Here is a 20,590-nt window from a genome sequence, read left to right as displayed (position 1 = left end):
GTACAGTGATACAATAAAGTTTACATACATCCCAGAAAATAATAATATCTCCTGAAATGTAATTCAATGAATTTTTTAAACGAAGGATATTAGAAGTCTATATTATATTTAATATTTAATTTAGTCGCATTTAATCTCTCAAGACGGCTAAACCCGAATTATTCCAGTTCTAGGCCTTGTGTTAGTTCTAATGATAGTGCAAAACTAGAACTAACACTAGATCTAGAACTAGAATCATTCGGGCTTAGACACACGTCTCTCAAAACTGCTAAATTCCAATTATTCTAGTTATAGGTCTTGTGTTATCTCTAGTGATAATGCTAGTGCAAAACTAGGTGAACTTGGACTTGCTATAAACTAGTCCCTATTCATTTAGACAAGTTTTTATTGACTATCAACTAGTTTTCAGTCATTTTGAGCAACATGGATTGTCTAAAAACTTGTTGTTAATCATTTAGACAAGTATAAAATTATGCTCGAACAGTTTTCAATGACTTGGAATAACATGAGATGGCTATCAGCTTATTTCCAATCATTTTGACCAATTTTGCTACCTTATAAACCAATTTTAGACAATGTTGGTGCAGTTTTTAGTCATTCTGAGCAACTTCAACTTGCTATAAACTAGTGCTTATACATTTAGACAAGTTTTTACTGACTATCAACTAGTTTTCAGTTATTTTGAGAAACATGGATTGTTTAAAAACTAGTTATTAATCATTTAGACAAGTATGAAATTATGCTCAAACAGTTTTCAATGATTCGGAATAACATGAGATGGCTATCAACTTATTTCCAATCATTTTGAACAATTTTGCTACGTTATAAACCAATTTTAGACAATGTTGGTGCAGTTTTCAGTCGTTCTGAACAACCTGGACTTGCTATAAACTAGTTCTTGTACATTTAGACAAGTTTTTAATGACTATCAACTAATTTTTAGTCATTTTGAGCAACATGGATTGCTTAAAAACTAGTTGTTAATCATTTAGACAAGTATAAAATTATGATCAACCTTTTATCAATTATCTTGAACAACATGAGATAGCTATCAACTTATTTCCAATCATTTTGAACAATTTTGCTACCTTATAAACCAATTTTAGACAATGTTGATGCAGTTTTCAGTCATTCTGAGCAACATGGACTTGCTATAAACTAGTTCTTATACATTTAGACAAGTTTTTAATGACTATCAACTAGTTTTTAGTCGTTTTGAGCAACATGGATTGTTTAAAAACTAGTTGTTAATCATTTAGACAAGTATAAAATTATGCTCAACCAATTTTCAATGATTTTGAATAACATGAGATAGCTATGAACCTATTTCGAAACATTTTGCTACCCTATAAAGCAATTTTGGGTAATGTTGGTGCAGTTTTCAGTTATTCTGGGAAACCTAAACTTGCTATAAACTAGTGCTTATACATTTAGACAAGCTTTCAATGATTATCAACTAATTTTTAGTCATTTTGAGCAACATGGATTATTGAAAAACTAGTTGTTAATTATTTAGACAAGTATAAAATTATGCTCAACCTATTATCAATTATTTTGAACAACATGAAATGGCTATGAACCTATTTCGAAGCATTTTGAACAATTTTGCTACCTTATAGACCAATTTTGGACAATGTTGGTGCAGTTTTCAGTCGTTCTGAACAACCTGGACTTGCTATAAACTAGTTCTTATACATTTAGACAAGTTTTTAATGACTATTAACTAGTTTTTAGTCATTTTGAGCAACATGGATTGTCTAAAAGCTAGTTATTAATCATTTAGACAAGTATAAAATTATGCTCAACCAGTTTTCAATTATTTGGAATAACATGAGATGGCTACAAACTTATTTCCAATCATTTTGAACAATTTTGCTATCTTATAAACCAATTTTAGACAATGTTGATGCAGTTTTCAGTCATTCTGAGCAACCTAAACTTGCTATAAACTAGTGCTTATACATTTAGACATGTTTTTAATGACTATCAACTAGTTTTCAGTCATTTTGAGCAACATGCATTGTTTAAATCTAGTTGTTAATCATTTAGACAAGTTTTTAATGACTCTCAACTAATTTTTAGTCATTTTGAGCAACATGGATTGTTTAAAAACTAGTTGTTAATTATTTAGACAAGTATAAAATTATGCTCAACCTATTATCAATTATTTTGAACAACATGAGATGGCTATGAACCTATTTCGAAGCATTTTGAACAATTTTGCTACCTTATAGACCAATTTTGGACAATGTTGGTGCAGCTTTCAGTCGTTCTGAACAACCTGGACTTACTATAAACTAGTTCTTACATTTAGACAAGTTTTTAATAACTATCAACTAGTTTTTAGTCATTTTGAGCAACATGGATTGTCTAAAAGCTAGTTATTAATCATTTAGACAAGTATAAAATTATGCTCAACCAGTTTTGAATTATTTGGAATAACATGACATGGCTATGAACTTATTTCCAATCATTTTGAACAATTTTGCTTCGTTATAAACCAATTTTGGACAATGTTGATGTAGTTTTCAATCGTTCTGAGCAACCTGGACTTGCTATAAACTAATTCTTATACATTTAGACAAGTTTTTAATGACTCTATCAACTAGTTTTCAGTCATTTTGAGCAACATGGATTGTCTAAAACCTAGTTGTTAATGATTTAGACAAGTATAAAATCATGCTAGTTCTAGTTCTAGGTCTAGTGTTAGTTCTAGTTTTACACTAGCACTGTTATTATATAGAACTAACACTATACCTAGAACTAGAGTCATTTGGGTTTAGCCACAAGTCTCTAAACACGGCTAAACCCGAATGATTCTAGTTCTAGATATAGTGTTAGATTCTAGTTTTACACTAGCACTGTTACTATGTAGAATTAACACTATACATAGAACTAAAAATATTCAAGGTCAATGTTTTTATTCTATCTCTTTTGACATAAATGCATCATGTCATTCGAAATGAATCCAAACATGATAAGTGAATCCAAAGTACTAAGATGTTTATTAAGAATTTGGTAAATCAAAAATTAACACATTGTTGTATTTAACTAAAGTACCTAAAACTTTAAGCTAGAAATTTGACAATTGGGTTAATTTGACAGATTATTTATTGTATAAATTAATTTAACAAAAATTAATTTTTTGCTTTTAATATATCAAAAATTAGTTTAAAATCGAATTAAATTTAGTAATAAACTAACAATTTTTATAAATAAATAATTAAAAAAAAAACATAATAATTTAATTAAAATTTTGGTCACGTTCATAAATCCATTTTAAATAAAAAAATAACCAAAACGTCAAAACTGACAGCTGTCATAAAAACGCAACACAAAAACTTTCGACTATAATTCTATTCTTTAAAAAGATTGTTTTCGGTGAGATCATCTTGTGATACACATGTTTTGATAATAATACTCGTTCTTCCTGGTTTCTTATCGCATGCCAATTTTAGGTCAAAGTGGTAACACGCACAATGGCGTTACGTCATTCAAAGGATGAAAACAAAGAATGTATCGCGCTAGACGCACTAAAAGCCTCCACTGGAGTATAATGTAATCACGAAACGGACCCTAAACGTTGTAAAATGGAATATTCGATAAATACGCGTCCGCTACTTCAAGACAGCGATACAGAAAACGAAGATATTATTACTCAAAGTTACGAGGAAACTTCTGTTTCTGTTCAAAATGATAAACCGTTGTTTAAGCCACCCGAACCAAAGGATAAGTATCATATGGCTTATATTATTTTTTATATATTAGGAATAACTACTTTATTACCATGGAATTTTTTTATTACTGCTGATGATGTAAGTTAGGTTAGGTGTAAAAAATTTTAATTTAATTAATATTTTTATTTTTAGTATTGGATGTATAAATTTAGAGACACCACAGCTAATTTGAGTAGTAGTTATGATAAAAGAACGCCATTGCAAGCCGAATTTACTTCTTACTTAAGTCTTGCTTCTTCCGTTCCTAATATTTTATTTCTTGTTCTTAATACAGCTTTAAATCATAAGTAATTTATAAAGATTTAAGTTAATTTAAAGGTGATAATATAAATTTTGTTGTAGAGTTTCTGTACAAAAACGAGTTATTGGTTCATTAATTGTTATGTTAATTTTATTTATTGTAACTACTGTTTTTGTTAATATTGACACTGATAAATGTAAGTTATATTTTATAACTTACTAAAACAATTTTAATTGTTATTTTTTTGTTTTAGATCAAGATAAATTTTTTATTATTACAATAACATGCGTGGTTCTTTTAAATAGTAAGTATTTTAAATGATTTAATTTAAATAAAATTTAATTTATTCTTTTTTGTAGTAAGTAGTGCAATATTATCAGGAAGTATTTTTGGAATTATGGGTAAATTTTCGCCCAAATACATAACTGCAACAATTGGGGGACAAGCCCTTGGTGGAATATTTGCAGCTATAGCTCAAATAATCTCTTTAACTCTTGGAGTATCCTCAGTACACAGCGCATTTGTGTATTTTATGGTGGGAAACACCATGATTTTTATAACATTGATCTCATACGTAATTTTATCAAAAACTGTCTTTTTCAAATATCACATTTCTGAAAAAACTGGAATAACTCTTAATGAATTCCAAAATGAACTGGTTCGACCCAGAATTGTTGATCACAAATTAATTTTAAAGAAAATATTTCCATATGGGACAAGTGTATTTCTAGTCTTTTTAATTAGTTTATCTTGTTATCCTGGATTAACTGTTTTAATTGAATCGCAAAATCATGGGAATGGGGATCCGTGGGCTGATGTTTATTTTGTACCTGTAATTGCTTATTTATTATTTAGTACAGGGGATTACATTGGAAGACTTTTAGCAGGAAAAATCCAAAAGGTGATTCATTAATTGTTAATAATTCAATATTAAAAATGTTTATTTTTAGCCAAGACGTGGGATTTGGATTGTTTTATTAACAGTATTAAGAATTGTATTCATTCCACTTTTAATTTTTTCAAATGCTCAACCAAGGGAGCACCTTCCAGTACTTTTCCATAAAGATTATGAGTACATAATGATCCTTTTTGTGTTCGCTTTAACCAACGGATATTTGGCAAATCTTTCTCTTATTTGTGCACCAAGAGTTGTTGATCATCATGAAAAAGAAACTGCATCATCTATGATGACCGTTTTCTTAGGAATTGGATTAGCCATCGGAGCAGCTATTAGTTTATTGATAGTAAAAGTTATTTAATGAAATCAAAAAGATGTATAGTATTTATTAAATCTCGTCTATGTGGTTTAATCTTAATTATTAATAAATGTGGAAATATATTAAATTTTTTTTTTTTAGGTTATATTAAATGTCAAATTTAATTTTATCATTAATATAACAAAACCTATAAAGGATTTAATTTAAAATTATTATTTAAAACGATCATAACATATAAATTAATTCAAAATATCGATTTCACTTAAATTTATTTATATAAATAAATTATTTTTTGAAAAATAACAAAAATCTTCAGTTATGCAACCCAATTAACACCACGGTTCCCCCGCAAAGATCTTGGAAGAATTGACATTTCTATGTTTTTATTTACACAGTGTATTTCACTTAAGAAGCAATATACGAAAATATAAAAAAAAAGATAAAACAAAAATCAAAAAAACTATTAAAATATAAAGCGAAACGTTAACGGTTATTTATAATTTTATTATTGTTAGGTTATCCAACTTGACTCGGTTACCATGGTGATTAAGATCCAAATATTACAGGTGCTTGTCAAAATTGAATTTAAGTTTTTTTCAAGGAAAAAGTCTTATTTAATTGGTTTAAAAGGCTGTACTTAACTCAAAATTGGTTTATCTAGGGTATTATAAATAAGGTAAGTGGATTAAATAAAAAAATGATATTTTTAATTAGGTTAGAATTGATAAAAAAATCAGAATAAAAGTTTATTATTTTAAGGTTATCCAACTTGACTCGGTTACCATGGTGATTAAGATCCAAATATTGGAGTTGCTTGTCAAAATTGACGTTGAATTTAAGTTTTTTTAATGAAAAACACATAACTAATTGTATTTAAAGGTTGTATCTAATTCAAAATGGGTAAATGGATGAAATTATAAGCAAGGTAAGTGGATTAAATCAAAAAAAAAATTGTTTAGATCAATTAAAATGTACGAGAATTTAGGGTTAAATAACAATTAAAACTAACACTAGACCTAGCACTAGAAAGTTTTAGGTTTAGCCGGACGTCTTAGACAAGAACCAAAAAGTTCGAACTTACAACTTTTAATTTTGACATATTTGTCAACTTCATAAAAAATCCTTTAAAATGAATCCAAACTCGACATATTTAACTTTAATATTAATGGAAATACAATCACTTCCGGCTTGAAACGTCAACGTCAATTTTGACATATTTGTCATGTGCACTTATCTCAAAAAGCAAAAAAATTAGAATAAAAAAGCATTAAACCCTAAGTTAGCAACAATTATTAATATTAAATATTAATACCAACCTTAATTTTTAATTTTTTTTTATTGTATTTTTTTTATGATTAAGATATCTTATAAAAATTAAGAATTTGTCAAAATAACATTGACATTTCAAACCGGAAGTTGCTTATATCTCGACTAATATTGGAATTAAACGTATTATGTTTGGGCTCATTTTAAAGGATTTTTCACGACAATTACATATATGTCAAAATTGACGTTGACATTTCTAACCGGAAGTTGGCCATAACTTCATTAATATTGAAGATAAATATGTCGTGTTTGTACTCATTTTAAAGGATTTTTAATGAAGATTACAAATATGTCAAAATTGGTATTTTACACCTGAAGTTAGTTATCATGTAATAGACAAATGGACAACTTCATAGTGTTCTTTCATGATGTATTCTTTATTAACAAAAACTTTAAAATGAGTCCAAACATGACGCACTTATCTCAAAAAACAAAAATGTTTGAATAAAAAAAACGTTAAACCCGAAGTTAGCAACAAAGAAGGTAGCAATTTAATTATTAAACATTAATACCAACCTCAATTTTTAATTTTTTTGCGATAAATTTTAAGACATTTTATAAAAATTAACATGTTTCCGGAATTATTGTACATTTGTACAATTTTTTTTTAGGTTATATTAAATGTCAAATTTAATTGTATCAATTAATATAACAAAACCTATAAAGGATTTAATTTAAAATTATTATTATAAACGACCATAACATAAAATTTAATTCAAAGAATCGATTTCACTTAAATTTATTTATATAAATAAATAATTTTTTTGAAAAATGACAAAAATCTTCAGTTATGCAACCCAATTAACACAAACTTGTCAAAACTACACAATTTTTCAATTTCTTTTCGTTTCTTCCATAACATTTCTTCAAGTATAAACTATATACGTCATGAAAATACACCAATGAAAATAACCAAAAAAGTTAATAAGTAAAGTACAAAAAGACGACATATAGTGAATAACCCATCTGGAAGTTGGCCCTAGAAGAGTAAATCACGCAGCTGTAGCTGTGGGGTACAAAATATATACATTTGGGGGCTATTGCACGATAGAGAATTCGCGAGTACATAATAATCCTTTTTATGTTCGCTTTATCCAACGGATTTGGCAAATCTTTCTCTTATTTGTGCATCAAGACTTGTTGATCATCATAAAAGAGAAACTGCATCTATTAGTTTATTGATAGTAAAAATTATTTAATGAAATCAAAAAGATGTATAGTATTTATTAAATCTCGTCTATGTGGTTAATTATTAATAAATGGAAATATATTTAGGTAATTTTTTTTTAGGTTATGTTAAATGTCATTTAATAGTAGGTATCATTAATATAACAAAACCTATAATAAAGGATTTAATTTAAAATTATTATTTTAAACGATTATAATACATAATTTAATTCAAATAATATAAATTTGATTTAAATTTATTTATATAAATAAATAATTTTTTTTAAAATAACAAAAATCTTCAGTTATGCAACCCAATTAACACAAACCTGTCAAAACACAACCATCTGTCAAAACTACACAATATTTTTCAACTTCTTTTCGTTTCTTCCATAACATTTCCTCAAGTATACACTGTACACGTCATGAAAATACACAAACCACTTGACCCACACTTCTAAAGGATATAATAACCTAAAAAGTTGATAAGTAAAGTACAAAAAGACGACATGCAGTGGATAACCCATCTGGAAGGTGGCCCCCGAAGAGTAAATCACGCGGCTGTAGCTGTGGGGCACAAAATATACACATTTGGGGGCTATTGCACTGGAGAGAATTCGCGTAAATACTCCTCTATGGATGTCCACGTTTTAAACACGACCACCTTTCGATGGACTAAACATCCAGTAAGTGATTTACCATATTTCGAAAACGACGATATTTTGCCGTATAAACGGTACGGACATACGGCGGTTTTGTATAAAGAAAAAATTTATATTTGGGGTGGACGTAATGATGCCGCTTCGTGTTCTGTGCTATTCCAATTCGATCCTGTTTGGCATTGTTGGACCGCTCCAAGAACTACCGGAGATTTACCTCCAGCTAGAGATGGACATAGTGCCTGCGTTTGGAAAAATAGAATGTACATTTTCGGAGGTTATGAAGATGGAATTGATGCTTTTGCTAGAACAACTTATATGTTGGATTTAGAAAAAATGGTTTGGACGGGGATTTATGTTAAAGGTAAAGTTTAAAGGTATTGAAAAATAAATAAAAATGTTGTTTCTATTTAGGTGTAGAGCCAAGCAACAGGGATTTTCATTCTGCTGTTTGTATAAATGATAAAATGTACGTATTTGGTGGTAGAGGAACTGAAATGGATGGTTTTTCATCAAACATAGTGGTAGATGTTTATTGTAATGATATATGGTATTTAGATCTTCGTACACACGAATGGGTTAAACCTGTTGTTCCTGGGCAAAAAGCTATTGGTCGAAGAAGTCATTCTGCATGTAAGGTTATTAAATTAAGTTAAGGAGATATGCCACCTTGGAGACCCAAAAATAAAGGTTTTTTTGTAGCGCGAGGAAAAATGCTTTTTAAAAACGGGTTGCGAGGTTTTTATAAGCAGTTTTTCTAGTTTTAAACACATACTTTATTTATTATCAATAATTAAAATTGCGCCCACTAGATATCTGCAATGTTAGGCTTGCAAATCATGCAAGGTCAATTGTTGTGCAGGATTTCTCCTAAACTTGAAGTCAAATAATCAAATTTCGAAAACGACTACTTTTCTAAACTCAAAAACTAGGGACTTTCTAAAAAATTTTCATTTTTGGCAAAATGGTGCTGATTTTACAAGAAATGTCATATTTATTGATAAAAAACGTACATAAAAAGGGTTGTAAAAGAGACAACTTTAGATACATCGAAAAACGGTTATGTACACTGTGTTAATTAATTATCATAAATCATAACCAACGTCATCATTGCAAGTATGCAACCAAATACGCAAAGCGCGTATTGAAATACCGATCCTGTGATATTGGTTGCATACTTGCAATGATGACGTCTGGTACGATAATTAATTAACACAAACCAAGGACAGTAGAATCTAACAGGACTGCTACATCCATTGTTGTGACAACCTGCCCGCAAACTACGTCACACCATTTGCCACGCCCAGCTGTTGTTGTGATCTATGCGTTGCTGTGTATTTGTAGAGGTTATATCGTAGACGTATTCATATTATTTTTGAAGTTTTATGTTTTTAAACGTATTAATGTCTATCATATAACCTTTAAAAACACAGACAGTTACCAGGCGTGGCAAATACTGTGACGTAGATGGCGGGCAACCAACCCGTAGTGGGCTACAAAAATACAATGCATGTAGCAGTCCTGTTAGATTCTACTGTCCTTGAACACAAACAATTTTTTTGAAAATCCGTTTAAAAATGTCATATTATACGTATAAATTGGAAAAATGTAATTTTTAGAAAAAGACGTTTATAATTGATCCATACATTTGTCTTTCCGGTTGGTTATTCTCTTCTTTTGCAGCTAATCTGTCTGACAATAAGCTTCTACGAGCTTCTTTAGCCTCATTGGTCATGGAATGCTCAGCGTGGGCAATACGACGTTAGTCCGATTCGTGGCAAAACTGAAAGTACGATCTTCGCTTAGCCGTTTTAGCCGTGCGTCTAAAAGCACGGCAAAATCCGATACTTTCTACTTCTAAGTTTAGTGTTAGTTCTAGTTTTACACTAACACTATTACCAGAGCCAATACAAGACCTAGAACTAAAATCATTCGGGTTTAGCTGTCTTGAGAGACATGGGGCTAAATCCGAATGTTTCTAGTTCTAGGTCTAGTGTTAATTCTTTACACTATCACCAGAATGCACGGCTAAATCCGACACTTTCTAGTTCTAAGGGCCGGTTGTACAATATACCGATAAATCTACCTGATAACTATCCGGCCGATAAATTTATCGGGAGGATAAAGATATTCGCTATTGTACAAACTATTTTTGTCGGTAGGATTGCTATCGGCGAAATAAGAGTCAGTTGGTAGCACTTTTTCCACATATCTAGTAATTTGTGCCGTAGGTTGGTAATGCTAAAATCTTGCTTTGAAATTTGAACTATGATTTTGACAATAACTGATACAACGTACGTAAGGTGTTATAGGTTAACCTATGCAGTAACCATACAAAGTTTTTATAATGGGCACGTCATTCAGATACACCTGTATATGGTTACCAAAGTTTTTATACAGAGTGTCAGATAAAAAACGCCCCAAGCTGTAACTCTGTCATATATATTCCAATTTTCATGAGCGAAGTATCAAATGAAATGGTTTGATGAATACTATGATTCATGCTACAAATAAACTTTTTCCAACGCCATCTTCAAATTTAAACGATATACGGTTGTGTGACAACCTGTATATACAGGTGTCTTTTCTCTGCTGATATTACATTTAAAATTGATGTATTGTACATCAATGGATTCATAAAAACAAACTCTATCCAATGACGCGAAGAAAAATATACGCAGCAATTTAATAATCGCTTGAAATTTAGGATGGCGTTGTAAAAATTTTATTTGTAGCATGAATCATAGTATTTATCAAACCATTTCATTTGATAACTCGCTCATCAAAATCGGAATGTAAATGACAGAGTTACAGCTTGTGGCGTTTTTTATCTGACACCCTGTATAAAAACTTTGGTAACCATATACAGGTTGTATCTGAATGACGTGCCTAAACTTCAGGAGTGATTCTTTAGGCAATTTTAAGGGTACTTTCTTATATAAACTATGAGCGATTTCGACTCCCCTGCCTCTTCAAATATGGCGAAAAATTTTGGTTTTTTTGGAAAACCATAAACACCAGGAAAATGAAATTTGGGAAATAATGTTTCGAGCCTATTTGTACTTTCAATCTTCCCTTCTAAGTTACTAAACTTAACCACCCCCGTTCAATTTTTGTCTAGATTTTTTTATGACGATGATAAATACATGGAAAACATTTTATTTAGATAGATGAAAATATTCTAAAACTTTTTTGCCTCTCTGATGTTCTTCGAAAAGTTTCTGAGAAAAAAATTAATTAAGCAAACACTAACTGTTAAGCTGTAGCGTTGTTAATCGAAAGTTGGAATGAATTTTTAATGAAAAAATCTTAGTAGGCTTTGCAATCTTTGTCAGAAATATTTTTGACGTTTAAATGTCATTGGTTTTTTTACTATTACTGCATTAGAACTAAATATTCGATTGATGTCATAGGCATAATTGTCTATCAAATGACAAGATAATATACAGGGTGTCCGGAAATGATGTGTACAACGCAAGACCACAAGTACGTTGACCAAAAATATGATGATTTAACTCAACTTATCTGCAGTGTGTCCCCGGATAGGTGAAACGACTCTTATAAAAGGTAAAATTTTTTCAATATTAATTGTCATTTTTTGGGGTTTAGCCCTGCATGGATAAAGACTAATTTTAAGTATATTTTCTAATTTTAAAAAAGAAGTGTACTTTGACAGTGAAAGAAAAACGCTTTTTGTGGCAGGTAAAGTACCTTTTCTGTTTACAGTACGTGAAAGTGTTACTAAGAAGTTTTGTTCAGAATGAAAAACTATAGCCATATGCAAATTTTCGGAATGATCGTCCTTCTTTGAAAAAATCCATATCAAACAATTTTATTTTTAACAAAGACTGCCATGGAAAAACACCTGTCACTGTTAATCTGTCAAACTGTAATTTAGTAAACTTAAACTGTTTTTTAAGTACATTGTTAACATTAGAGGAAAAAGTTTACGTGATTCGGTGTTATGGAACCTGGGAAACCCCGATAAATATGCTTATTGCTTTACTTAGTGAAAAATTTCCAAATACTGGAATGAAAAGAAGTACTTGTTGGCATTTAATCAAAAGATTTCTTACAGCAGGAAGTATTCCTTCTAAGAAAAAAAAATTATGATGAAACTGATTAACTGTTTTCTTTTGTGAACAAACACACATTTAATTTTTTGTGAACATTTTAAGAATGGTTTGTTTATTTCTCCCGAATAATCTGAATCTCAAAACAAAAAATCGTAACTATTGACGAAAATAATAAACAATTGGTTTTATCAAAGTAGGCCGATGATTCCGAAAATTTTCATATGGCCATAATTTTTTATTCTGAATAAAATTTCTTAGTAACATTTTACCATACTGTGAATAGAAAAGGTACTTTACCTGACACACAAGAAGTTTTCGCTTCAGTGTCAACACACCCTTGTTTTTTAAAATTTGAAAATATGTTCAAAATTAGTTTTTAACCAAGCAGGGCTGAACCCCAAAAGACGACAATTAATATAGAAAAAATTTTACATTTTATAAGAGTCGTTTCACCTATCCGGGGACACACTGTATATACAAAACTGCTTTGTTTAGCCACTAGAGGGCTTTAAAAATAATATGTTTTTTACATTTTTTTTAAATAAGTCGAAAAATCCTCGATGTATTTTATTCGTTTTTTGGTCATGCATTTGTATCAGTAGACTACAGCTATTTATGGAATAAGCTCTAATTTCGAAAATTATAGGGTGTTTAAAAACTTTGTAACAATACATTATGCATCCATATCTTTTTGACCCCCTGTACAAACACTACTATTTTTTTTTTTGAATAGTTACTTTAATTTAGAAACTGTTTTTTCTCTTAGAAAATTTCAGTTAGGTGAACGGTTTAGCTACAAAAAAATATTTTGTAAATCCCCACAAGCGCGAATGAGTGATGCAAAGTAACTAAAAACTTTTTTTTTAATAGTTGACTAGGTATAATTAATTTTAAAAACAAAAACAGTTTGTCACTTAAACTTGACAGCAGAATTCGTATTTTTCGTTTTATCTTTGTACAAGTCACTTCTGGACATTCTGTATAACGCGGCGAACACATACACTTTGAAACTTAAGCCATGTTGAGCTGTTTCTAAAAATTTAATTTTCGATCCACATTTTTTACAAACAACAAAATTAGGAGGTGCAGTGAAAACAAAAAAAAATCAACGTTGTAGTCATCTTCGCTCATTTTTAACTTCTTAGCTGCACTGGTCACACTCTCACTTTGGTGTTTCAGAATATGACGATTGAAAGGTTTTCTGCCACGTACTGTACGTCTTACTGCAGGATATGAAAAACTTCGCATTCCTTTATTTACCACCCATACTTGGAAATATATTATACGCACTTCGTAATCACTACTATTAGTTTTTAATTTTCGCAGTTGAAATGTGCGAAAAGTAAACTAAATGTCTAACTAATGTCAAAATACCTACATACATATATATAATCGAGTAAAAATTAAAGAGAAAAAAGTTATAATTGGCTTTTCAAAAGTGGCATATCCTTTTAAACCGTCTTTAAAATGAATTTACTTTTAGTTGTTTATAATAACAAAATGTACATATTTGGTGGCTACAATGCAGTCGAATTGGTTCATTTCAATGATCTCCATGAATTTGATCCCTCTACGAATACATGGCGGGAAATTAAAGCTCACGGTCAACCACCTTGTAGTCGTAGACGCCAAGCTTGCGTTTTAGTTGAGAATCGATTGTTCCTATTTGGTGGCACAAGGTTAATAATTAATTGTTATTCGAACTAAAACTAGAAACGTTCAAATCAACATTATTATTTTTTTTTGTTTTAGTCCTATTTGTACTGTTCGTTTTGATGAAGATGAGCTCATAGATCATAGTGATATGCACGTTCTCGACATGAATCCTAGTTTAAAAACGTTATGTTTCCTTGCGTTAAAACGATACGATTTAGATGATTCATTACTGCCACAACATGTCAGGTAAGAATTAATATGTGATGTGGAAAGCGAAAAGGGACCAATTGTCTAAAAAATTTTAATTTGAGTTATTTTTTTCTTAGTTAAGAAAAATGTCTTATGTTAGTTTAGAAAAAGGGTGGTTTGAGAGAAACATGTTTAAAGTTTTTGTTTAATCACACTGATTTTATTTTTTATATTTTAGAAACAAGTAGTACATCAAATTAAACGGTAGAAATTCTTGTTTTAAGAAAACACAATAGTCATTATGACACTATTGTCACATTATGATTTATAACATTGAATTTGTCTATATTAAATGGGTCATTTGCGCTTCTTAGTAGGTTTTTGACTGATAGGAATGTCAACAAGTGGGCATAGAATGTCTTTTGATTCTTCTTTACAGTACTTCCTTATAGTATTTTTCCTTTGTTGTTTTCATTGAACTTAAAATGGTTCTTGGATTTAAAATCCTTAAAAAAGTTAAGTCAGTCAAACATTTGGATCTTAACTTCGCCCTTTTCACTTCCAACGGACGCAGTAGAATTTACTTCAGACTGAAATGCGCAATCAATCAGTTCTTGGATAGAAGAAATGTACATTGTTCTGAACTTCTTTTTAAAGAGCCCAAATGCACAAGAAAATTTAGTGCGCTAAAAACCAAAAAGTTCGAACTTTTAATTTTGACATGTTTGTTAACTTCATAAAAAATCCTTTAAAATGAGTCCAAACTCGACATATTTAACATTAATATTAATGGAGATACAATCACTTCCGGTTTGAAACGTCAACGTCAATTTTGACATATTTATCATCTTCATTAAAAAACCTTTAAAATGAGTCCAAAGATGACGCACTTATCCCAAAAAACAAAAAAGTTGGAATAAAAAACATTAAACCCGAAGTTAGCAACAATGACGATAGCAATTTAATTTTCAAATATTAATACCAACCTTAATTTTTTATTTTTTTTTATTATACTTTTGTTTTTGCGACAAATATTAGGACATTTTATAAAAATTAAGAACATATCAAAATGACATTGACATTTCAAACCGGAAGTTGTTTATATCTTGAGTAATATTGGAATTAAACGTATCATGTTTGGACTCATTTTAAAGGATTTTTCACGACGATTACAAATATGTCAAAATTGACGTTGACATTCTTAACCGGAAGTTGACCATAACTTCATTAATATTGAAGATAAATATGTCGTGTTTGTACTCATTTTAAAGGATTTTTAATGAAGATTACAAATATGTCAAAATTAAGGTTGACATTTTAAACCTGAAGTTAGTTATCGTATAGAAGTTTTATAACTGAAGTTAATCTAGTGTTATTCACTTTTCCGCCTTGATTTCTTTTGTTAAAAGAGCGTTCTTAAATATTAACCTATAAACCTATAAATATTAACCTTTAATTTTATAAATTAGTAACTAATAATGTGATTTCGACTTTGATATGTGATCTTTTTTAACAAAACAAAAAGAAATATTAAGAAACTTGTTTGTAAAATGGATAAGATGCGAGATGTTAATCTATTTGTAGAGTCTCGAAGATGGCGAGGGCCGAAACTAGTTGGACTTAAATTCTATATAAAATAAAAATCAAACTCTAGATTATTTTCTTCAAAAATTTTTACACGAATCATCATTTTGACTCTAGTTAGGATTAGTTAGGATAGAATGGCAAGATAGATGGGATAACTTAGTAACTGGGAGGTTGACTTATCAGTTTATACCAAGAGTTGGTAGGGTTGGTAGATTTTTAAAACCCGAAATTGTAGAGCTAATTACTGGTCATGGCAATTTTGAGGAGTATTAAATAGAATCGGAAAATATGAATTTCCGTTGTAATTTCCGTTCTTTTTAAGTGTAAAAATAAATTTGAGGAAAGGTGTAGATTGGAGAATAGGATGTTAGTTAAAGGCATGGTTTGGCCTAAATGGGAGGAAGAAATTAAAAACATAGACAAATGTGATAAGTGGTGGTCAATTTTTAACAAATGTGCGATAAGTTTTATAAATAAAAAATAAATAAAATAAAGTTAAATAATTAAATAAACAAAAACAACAAATAAAAAAAACACAAAACTATTATTTATTAGTTATTGCCAAGGACAGTAGAATCTAACAGGACCAAGGACAGTAGAATCTAACAGGACTGCTACATCCATTGTATTTTTGTAGTCCACTACGGGTTGGTTGCCCGCGCTCTACGTCACACTATTTGCCACGCCTGGTAACTGTCTGTGTTTTTAGAGGTTATATGATAGACATTAATACGTCTAAAAACATAAAACTTCAAAAATAATATGAATAAGTCTAGGATATAACCTCTAAAAACACAGCAAACGCATAGACCATAACAACAGCTGGGCGTGGAAAATGGTGTGACGTAGTTTGCGGGCAGGTTGTCACAACAATGGATGTAGCAGTCCTGTTAGATTCTACTGTCCTTGAACAGGACTGCTACATGCATTGTATTTTTGTAGCCCACTACGGGTTGGTTGCCCGCACTTTACGTCACACTATTTGCCACGCCCTGTTAACTGTCATTCAGTACTATGCGATTGCTGTGTGTTTTTAGAGATTTAGAGGTTACATGATAGACATTAATACGTCTAAAAAAATAAAACTTCAAAAATAATATGAATACGTCTACGATATAACCTCTAAAAATACACAGCAAACGCATAAAGCTGGGCGTGGCAAATGGTATGACGTAGTTTGCGGGCACGTTGTCACAACAATGAATGTAGCAGTCCTGTTAGATTCTACTGTCCTTGAGTTATTGCAATTTAGTTTTGAAGTATTTTTAAAAGCGTTGCATAGTTTTATAATTTTTATTGGGTATTCTAGTTGCTTAAAGTCTACGCTTATGGGAGGGAAAGGGGAGGTTGAGAAAGTCGTTGGTAAATTGTATTTATCAATCAATCAACCAATTAGATAAAATTTTTACAGAATGAATTTTATTTTTAGTAAATATATAGGTGTAGTACCTTAAGATTTATTTTCATTAATTCATCTTTCAATGATATAGAGTGTATACAGTACTACTTCTGCCTAGCAGATAAATCGCATTTTGTTCATCATAATTGATCAGGAACTTCACAACGTACTTTTTATCAGTAAATGAAGTAGCATTCTTAGCAATTTTGTTGATAACCTTTGCAACAAATTCACCGACATTGTACATTTTATTTGTTTTAATCTTTTTGGTTTAATTTGGTTTTGACCTTTGATTAAATAAGTAGTTTGTAGTTGTTTTCTGGCAATTTTTTTCTTGTAACTACGTTGGGTTTGATCAGAATCATTTTTGAAACATCGCAATTGGCCCAATATTACTTGATACATGGGCGTAGGAGGGGGCGAATTAGAGTTAATATCTTGGAGACTTGCATGACCGGAAGAGAGGTGGGAGGGTTTCAAGAATTGAAGAATTGTTAAATTAAATAACACATACTTTATTTATAACATTAATCGCTTAGGATTTTCAGAAAATGTTTGTATGACTTCTGACTCTATCTCATTCTTTTTTTTCGACACAAGATTTTATGCCGGGAAAGAATATATTAGCTTCTTTAATCACTTCAACCATTTCCAGATCTTTTAAGATCTGTCTATCAAGGTTTTTCTCAGCCCACACATGTTAATAAAGGCTTTATTATTATTATACCACAATTTAGTTTCAGACTGAAGCTTTTTCAGGTCGTACCATTCAGCAATAGATTTTGCTCTCTGTTTAAAATCTTCAAATTTAACATACGATACGGATGTAGGGATAATATAGAAAAGGCCGGTACGTTTTCTACAGAAAATGTGTTCTCCAACGTTGACGTTAAAGAGTCCAGGTATGGAATAAGTACTGCAGGAGTGTTTGAACGATGCTGCTGGTGCTTCACTATTCTGGATGGATGAAGTTCTATTTGTATTTGCTTCGCAATCCTATTGGCAGAAGCAAAGAGATCTTTCATAATGGCATCCGTAGTTTGGCTTGAACTTTCACTACATCAACAATTTTCTTAATGTGGTTCGTACTTTGCAGAAGATCTAAACCCTTTGACTGCAAAATATTTGCAACAGGTTCCAGTAAAGCAGAGTACTTAGATATAATGCAGGTGGAGATAATAAATGCAGGTTCTGTGGCAGCACAATGCAGCTGAAAGGCTGTCTTTCTTGTAGCAGTGTTTCCTTTCTCTGCGAGTCTCTCTATAGTCTAGACTATGTACGATTCGATTCCTAAGAAGTTTTGCATGAAGATAGAAATACTTCGGTATTTTTGAGACCATCTTGTTTCGCACATTTGGATTCCGCATTTCCGCATCACATATTCAATTTTAATTATGTTTATATGATTAATATGGTATTAATTTGAGTGAATTATTTTTTTTAGGGTTGAATACGCAAATATGTTCACTCCAAATAAAATAACAATAAGCAGGCCGAATAATTCAGCTGGATAATCCTGGTTGATTATTTGCTCCCCTCAGTCGTTTGTCTAACTACTTTTTTTGATCTTTTTTTTTGCTAAATTAATTCATCAACATTCACAATTCCACATCAACAAAAAATAAATAAATAATACTCAGTATTAACTAAGTAAAATGTAAACCTGTATCTACCTATAATAATATTACGATATAATCATTATCTCATGAATTTATCAATTTATTATTAATTAGCGTTTTGAATCATCAAATTTTAGTTTGTAAACGAAAATATTTATTTTTTTACGCACAATTTCTTTTTATTATTGGTTTAACGAGCGAGTTTTGCGTCTTTTTTGTGTGATATTTTTTCTTTCCCCGGGCTGATTTGGTTTAAAAGTTAATTTTTATTTTTGTATAATAATCTCTTTTAAGAAACTTTTGTGTAAATAATTTTTTGTGTATAATCGAGAATAAAATATATTTTCAGTTTTAGAATTATTTTTTTAACCAAAAATAACCTGTTGAGTCCGACCCTGGAAAAATCATTATTCACGGTCTTCTCGCTGAGATGTAGTTCACTCCCGAAAAATCATGGATTAAACGTGATTTGTTCCACGTAAGTTTTTCAAATTAGTTTAGATCGATTTCTATTTTAATTTTAAACAGCCCCCGAAACACTTTTTTGATTGTTATTGTATAATTCCGCGAATAATTAAGGTTACCAAAAACCGTTAGATTTTTTTGGCAAACACCGTTATGTTCCGAAATTTATCATTCACAAAGAAGTTTTGAAGTTATTCAGTTAATACTTGGTGAATTTCTGTGATTTCTTTTGATTTTAAGGTTAGATTTTTCTTTTTTGACATTATTTTTAAGTATTGACGTTTGATGATCAGGACCGTAACGAAAATTTCTTTATTCTAAGGTCTTGCTCATTTTTCTCTTATAAAGAAAATAAATTATGGAAAAAAACGTCGACGAAAACACTCCATTAACTTTATTGGTAATGTTGCTTTAATTAATTTAAATTAAATTAAGCATGGTTATTTTTTTTTTAATTTTTTTTCGGAGAAACACTTTATTATCTTAATTGTACAAATAATCGTGTAAACAATTCCTTTTATCAGCATGTACTGGAATTTGATGTCGTGAACTCTTTAACTTGTTCGCAATGTTATCCAATAGTTGATGTCTTTCCTTTGTTTACGCCGTTTTAACTCATTGCATTTTGATTTGAACGTCCTTCTCAACAGCATTTTTATTTTTTTGTTATCTTGCTCCATGTGCACCAATTATTGTTTATTATTCGGTGGAAACTTTCTATGACCTCTTTCTACTTCAAATTCATTTTCGAAAAATATTTTATTAAGTACATATTTGTTGTAAAAACGTGCTACAAAGTAATTAAATAGAACAAAACACCTTTTCTAGATAAATTAATGGCAAATAAACACCCCACAACATTTTTTATGCACCTTTTCTTTTTGAATAACGAAAGCTCAAACGTCAGTATGACATATTTATTTCAAAACATGATAAAACAAAACTCTCTGTTAATTTTGCCAACTTTACAACTATTTGGAAGGTATTATAGAAAAAAAAATGAACTATAGTGTATAGTATAGTTCTAGGTATAGTGTTAGTTCTAGTAACAGTGTTAGTATAAAACTAGAACTAGAAACATTTGGGTTTAGCAAAGCTCTCAAGACGGCTAAACCCAAATGATTCTAGTTCTAGGTATAGTGTTAGTTCTAGCAACAGTGCTAGTGTAAAACTAGAACTAACACTAGACCACAGAATAACCAGAAGAGACAGCTTTGTCGGAACGTTAGATTTTTTATATCGTCGTTTGAAT

General features: G+C 30.2%; 3 protein-coding genes across 4 annotated transcripts in view; all 3 read left to right on the top strand.

Annotated features, from left to right (window-relative positions):
- Positions 1 to 3,292: 3,292 nt before the first annotated feature.
- On the top strand, positions 3,293 to 5,322 carry LOC111417463 (Equilibrative nucleoside transporter 1). The gene is made up of 7 exons (XM_023049748.2): positions 3,293 to 3,381; positions 3,459 to 3,815; positions 3,870 to 4,024; positions 4,080 to 4,174; positions 4,232 to 4,282; positions 4,338 to 4,879; positions 4,929 to 5,322. The coding sequence occupies exons 2-7, from the start codon at positions 3,591 to 3,593 to the stop codon at positions 5,235 to 5,237; spliced, it is 1,377 nt and encodes a 458-aa protein (XP_022905516.1). The 5' UTR covers positions 3,293 to 3,381; positions 3,459 to 3,590; the 3' UTR covers positions 5,238 to 5,322.
- Positions 5,323 to 8,015: 2,693 nt separating this feature from the next.
- On the top strand, positions 8,016 to 19,230 carry LOC111417458 (kelch domain-containing protein 3). The gene is made up of 5 exons (XM_071200725.1): positions 8,016 to 8,711; positions 8,762 to 8,980; positions 13,907 to 14,102; positions 14,176 to 14,325; positions 18,699 to 19,230. The coding sequence occupies exons 1-5, from the start codon at positions 8,198 to 8,200 to the stop codon at positions 18,766 to 18,768; spliced, it is 1,149 nt and encodes a 382-aa protein (XP_071056826.1). The 5' UTR covers positions 8,016 to 8,197; the 3' UTR covers positions 18,769 to 19,230.
- A 15-nt stretch (positions 19,231 to 19,245) lies between these two features.
- Positions 19,246 to 20,590, top strand: part of LOC111417460 (proton-coupled amino acid transporter-like protein pathetic) — a 30,648-nt gene continuing 29,303 nt past the window's right edge. The window contains exons 1-2 of one of the 2 annotated variants that reach the window (XM_023049743.2): positions 19,265 to 19,351; positions 19,661 to 19,738. In XM_023049743.2, the coding sequence (XP_022905511.1) occupies positions 19,697 to 19,738 (42 nt within the window). In that variant the 5' untranslated portion in view covers positions 19,265 to 19,351; positions 19,661 to 19,696. Of the gene's footprint in view, positions 19,352 to 19,660; positions 19,739 to 20,590 lie in introns of both variants that reach the window. The other variant, XM_023049745.2, reaches the window with a different exon arrangement.

Source organism: Onthophagus taurus, chromosome 11, assembly GCF_036711975.1.
Source record: "Onthophagus taurus isolate NC chromosome 11, IU_Otau_3.0, whole genome shotgun sequence".
NCBI lineage: Eukaryota > Metazoa > Arthropoda > Insecta > Coleoptera > Scarabaeidae > Onthophagus > Onthophagus taurus.
This window is presented reverse-complemented; position numbering and strand designations above follow the sequence as displayed.

Bases quoted from the DNA above. Each gene is read 5' to 3' on its own strand.
- LOC111417463 (XM_023049748.2), top strand. From the start codon at position 3,591: ATGGAATATTCGATAAATACGCGTCCGCTACTTCAAGACAGCGATACA. The intron at 4,175-4,231 runs GTAAGTTATATT...TTTTTGTTTTAG, and splicing joins TAATATTGACACTGATAAAT to ATCAAGATAAATTTTTTATT. The intron at 4,283-4,337 runs GTAAGTATTTTA...TCTTTTTTGTAG, and splicing joins ATGCGTGGTTCTTTTAAATA to TAAGTAGTGCAATATTATCA.
- LOC111417458 (XM_071200725.1), top strand. From the start codon at position 8,198: ATGCAGTGGATAACCCATCTGGAAGGTGGCCCCCGAAGAGTAAATCAC. The intron at 8,981-13,906 runs GTAAGGTTATTA...ATTTACTTTTAG, and splicing joins TCGAAGAAGTCATTCTGCAT to TTGTTTATAATAACAAAATG. The intron at 14,326-18,698 runs GTAAGAATTAAT...TATTTTTTTTAG, and splicing joins TTACTGCCACAACATGTCAG to GGTTGAATACGCAAATATGT.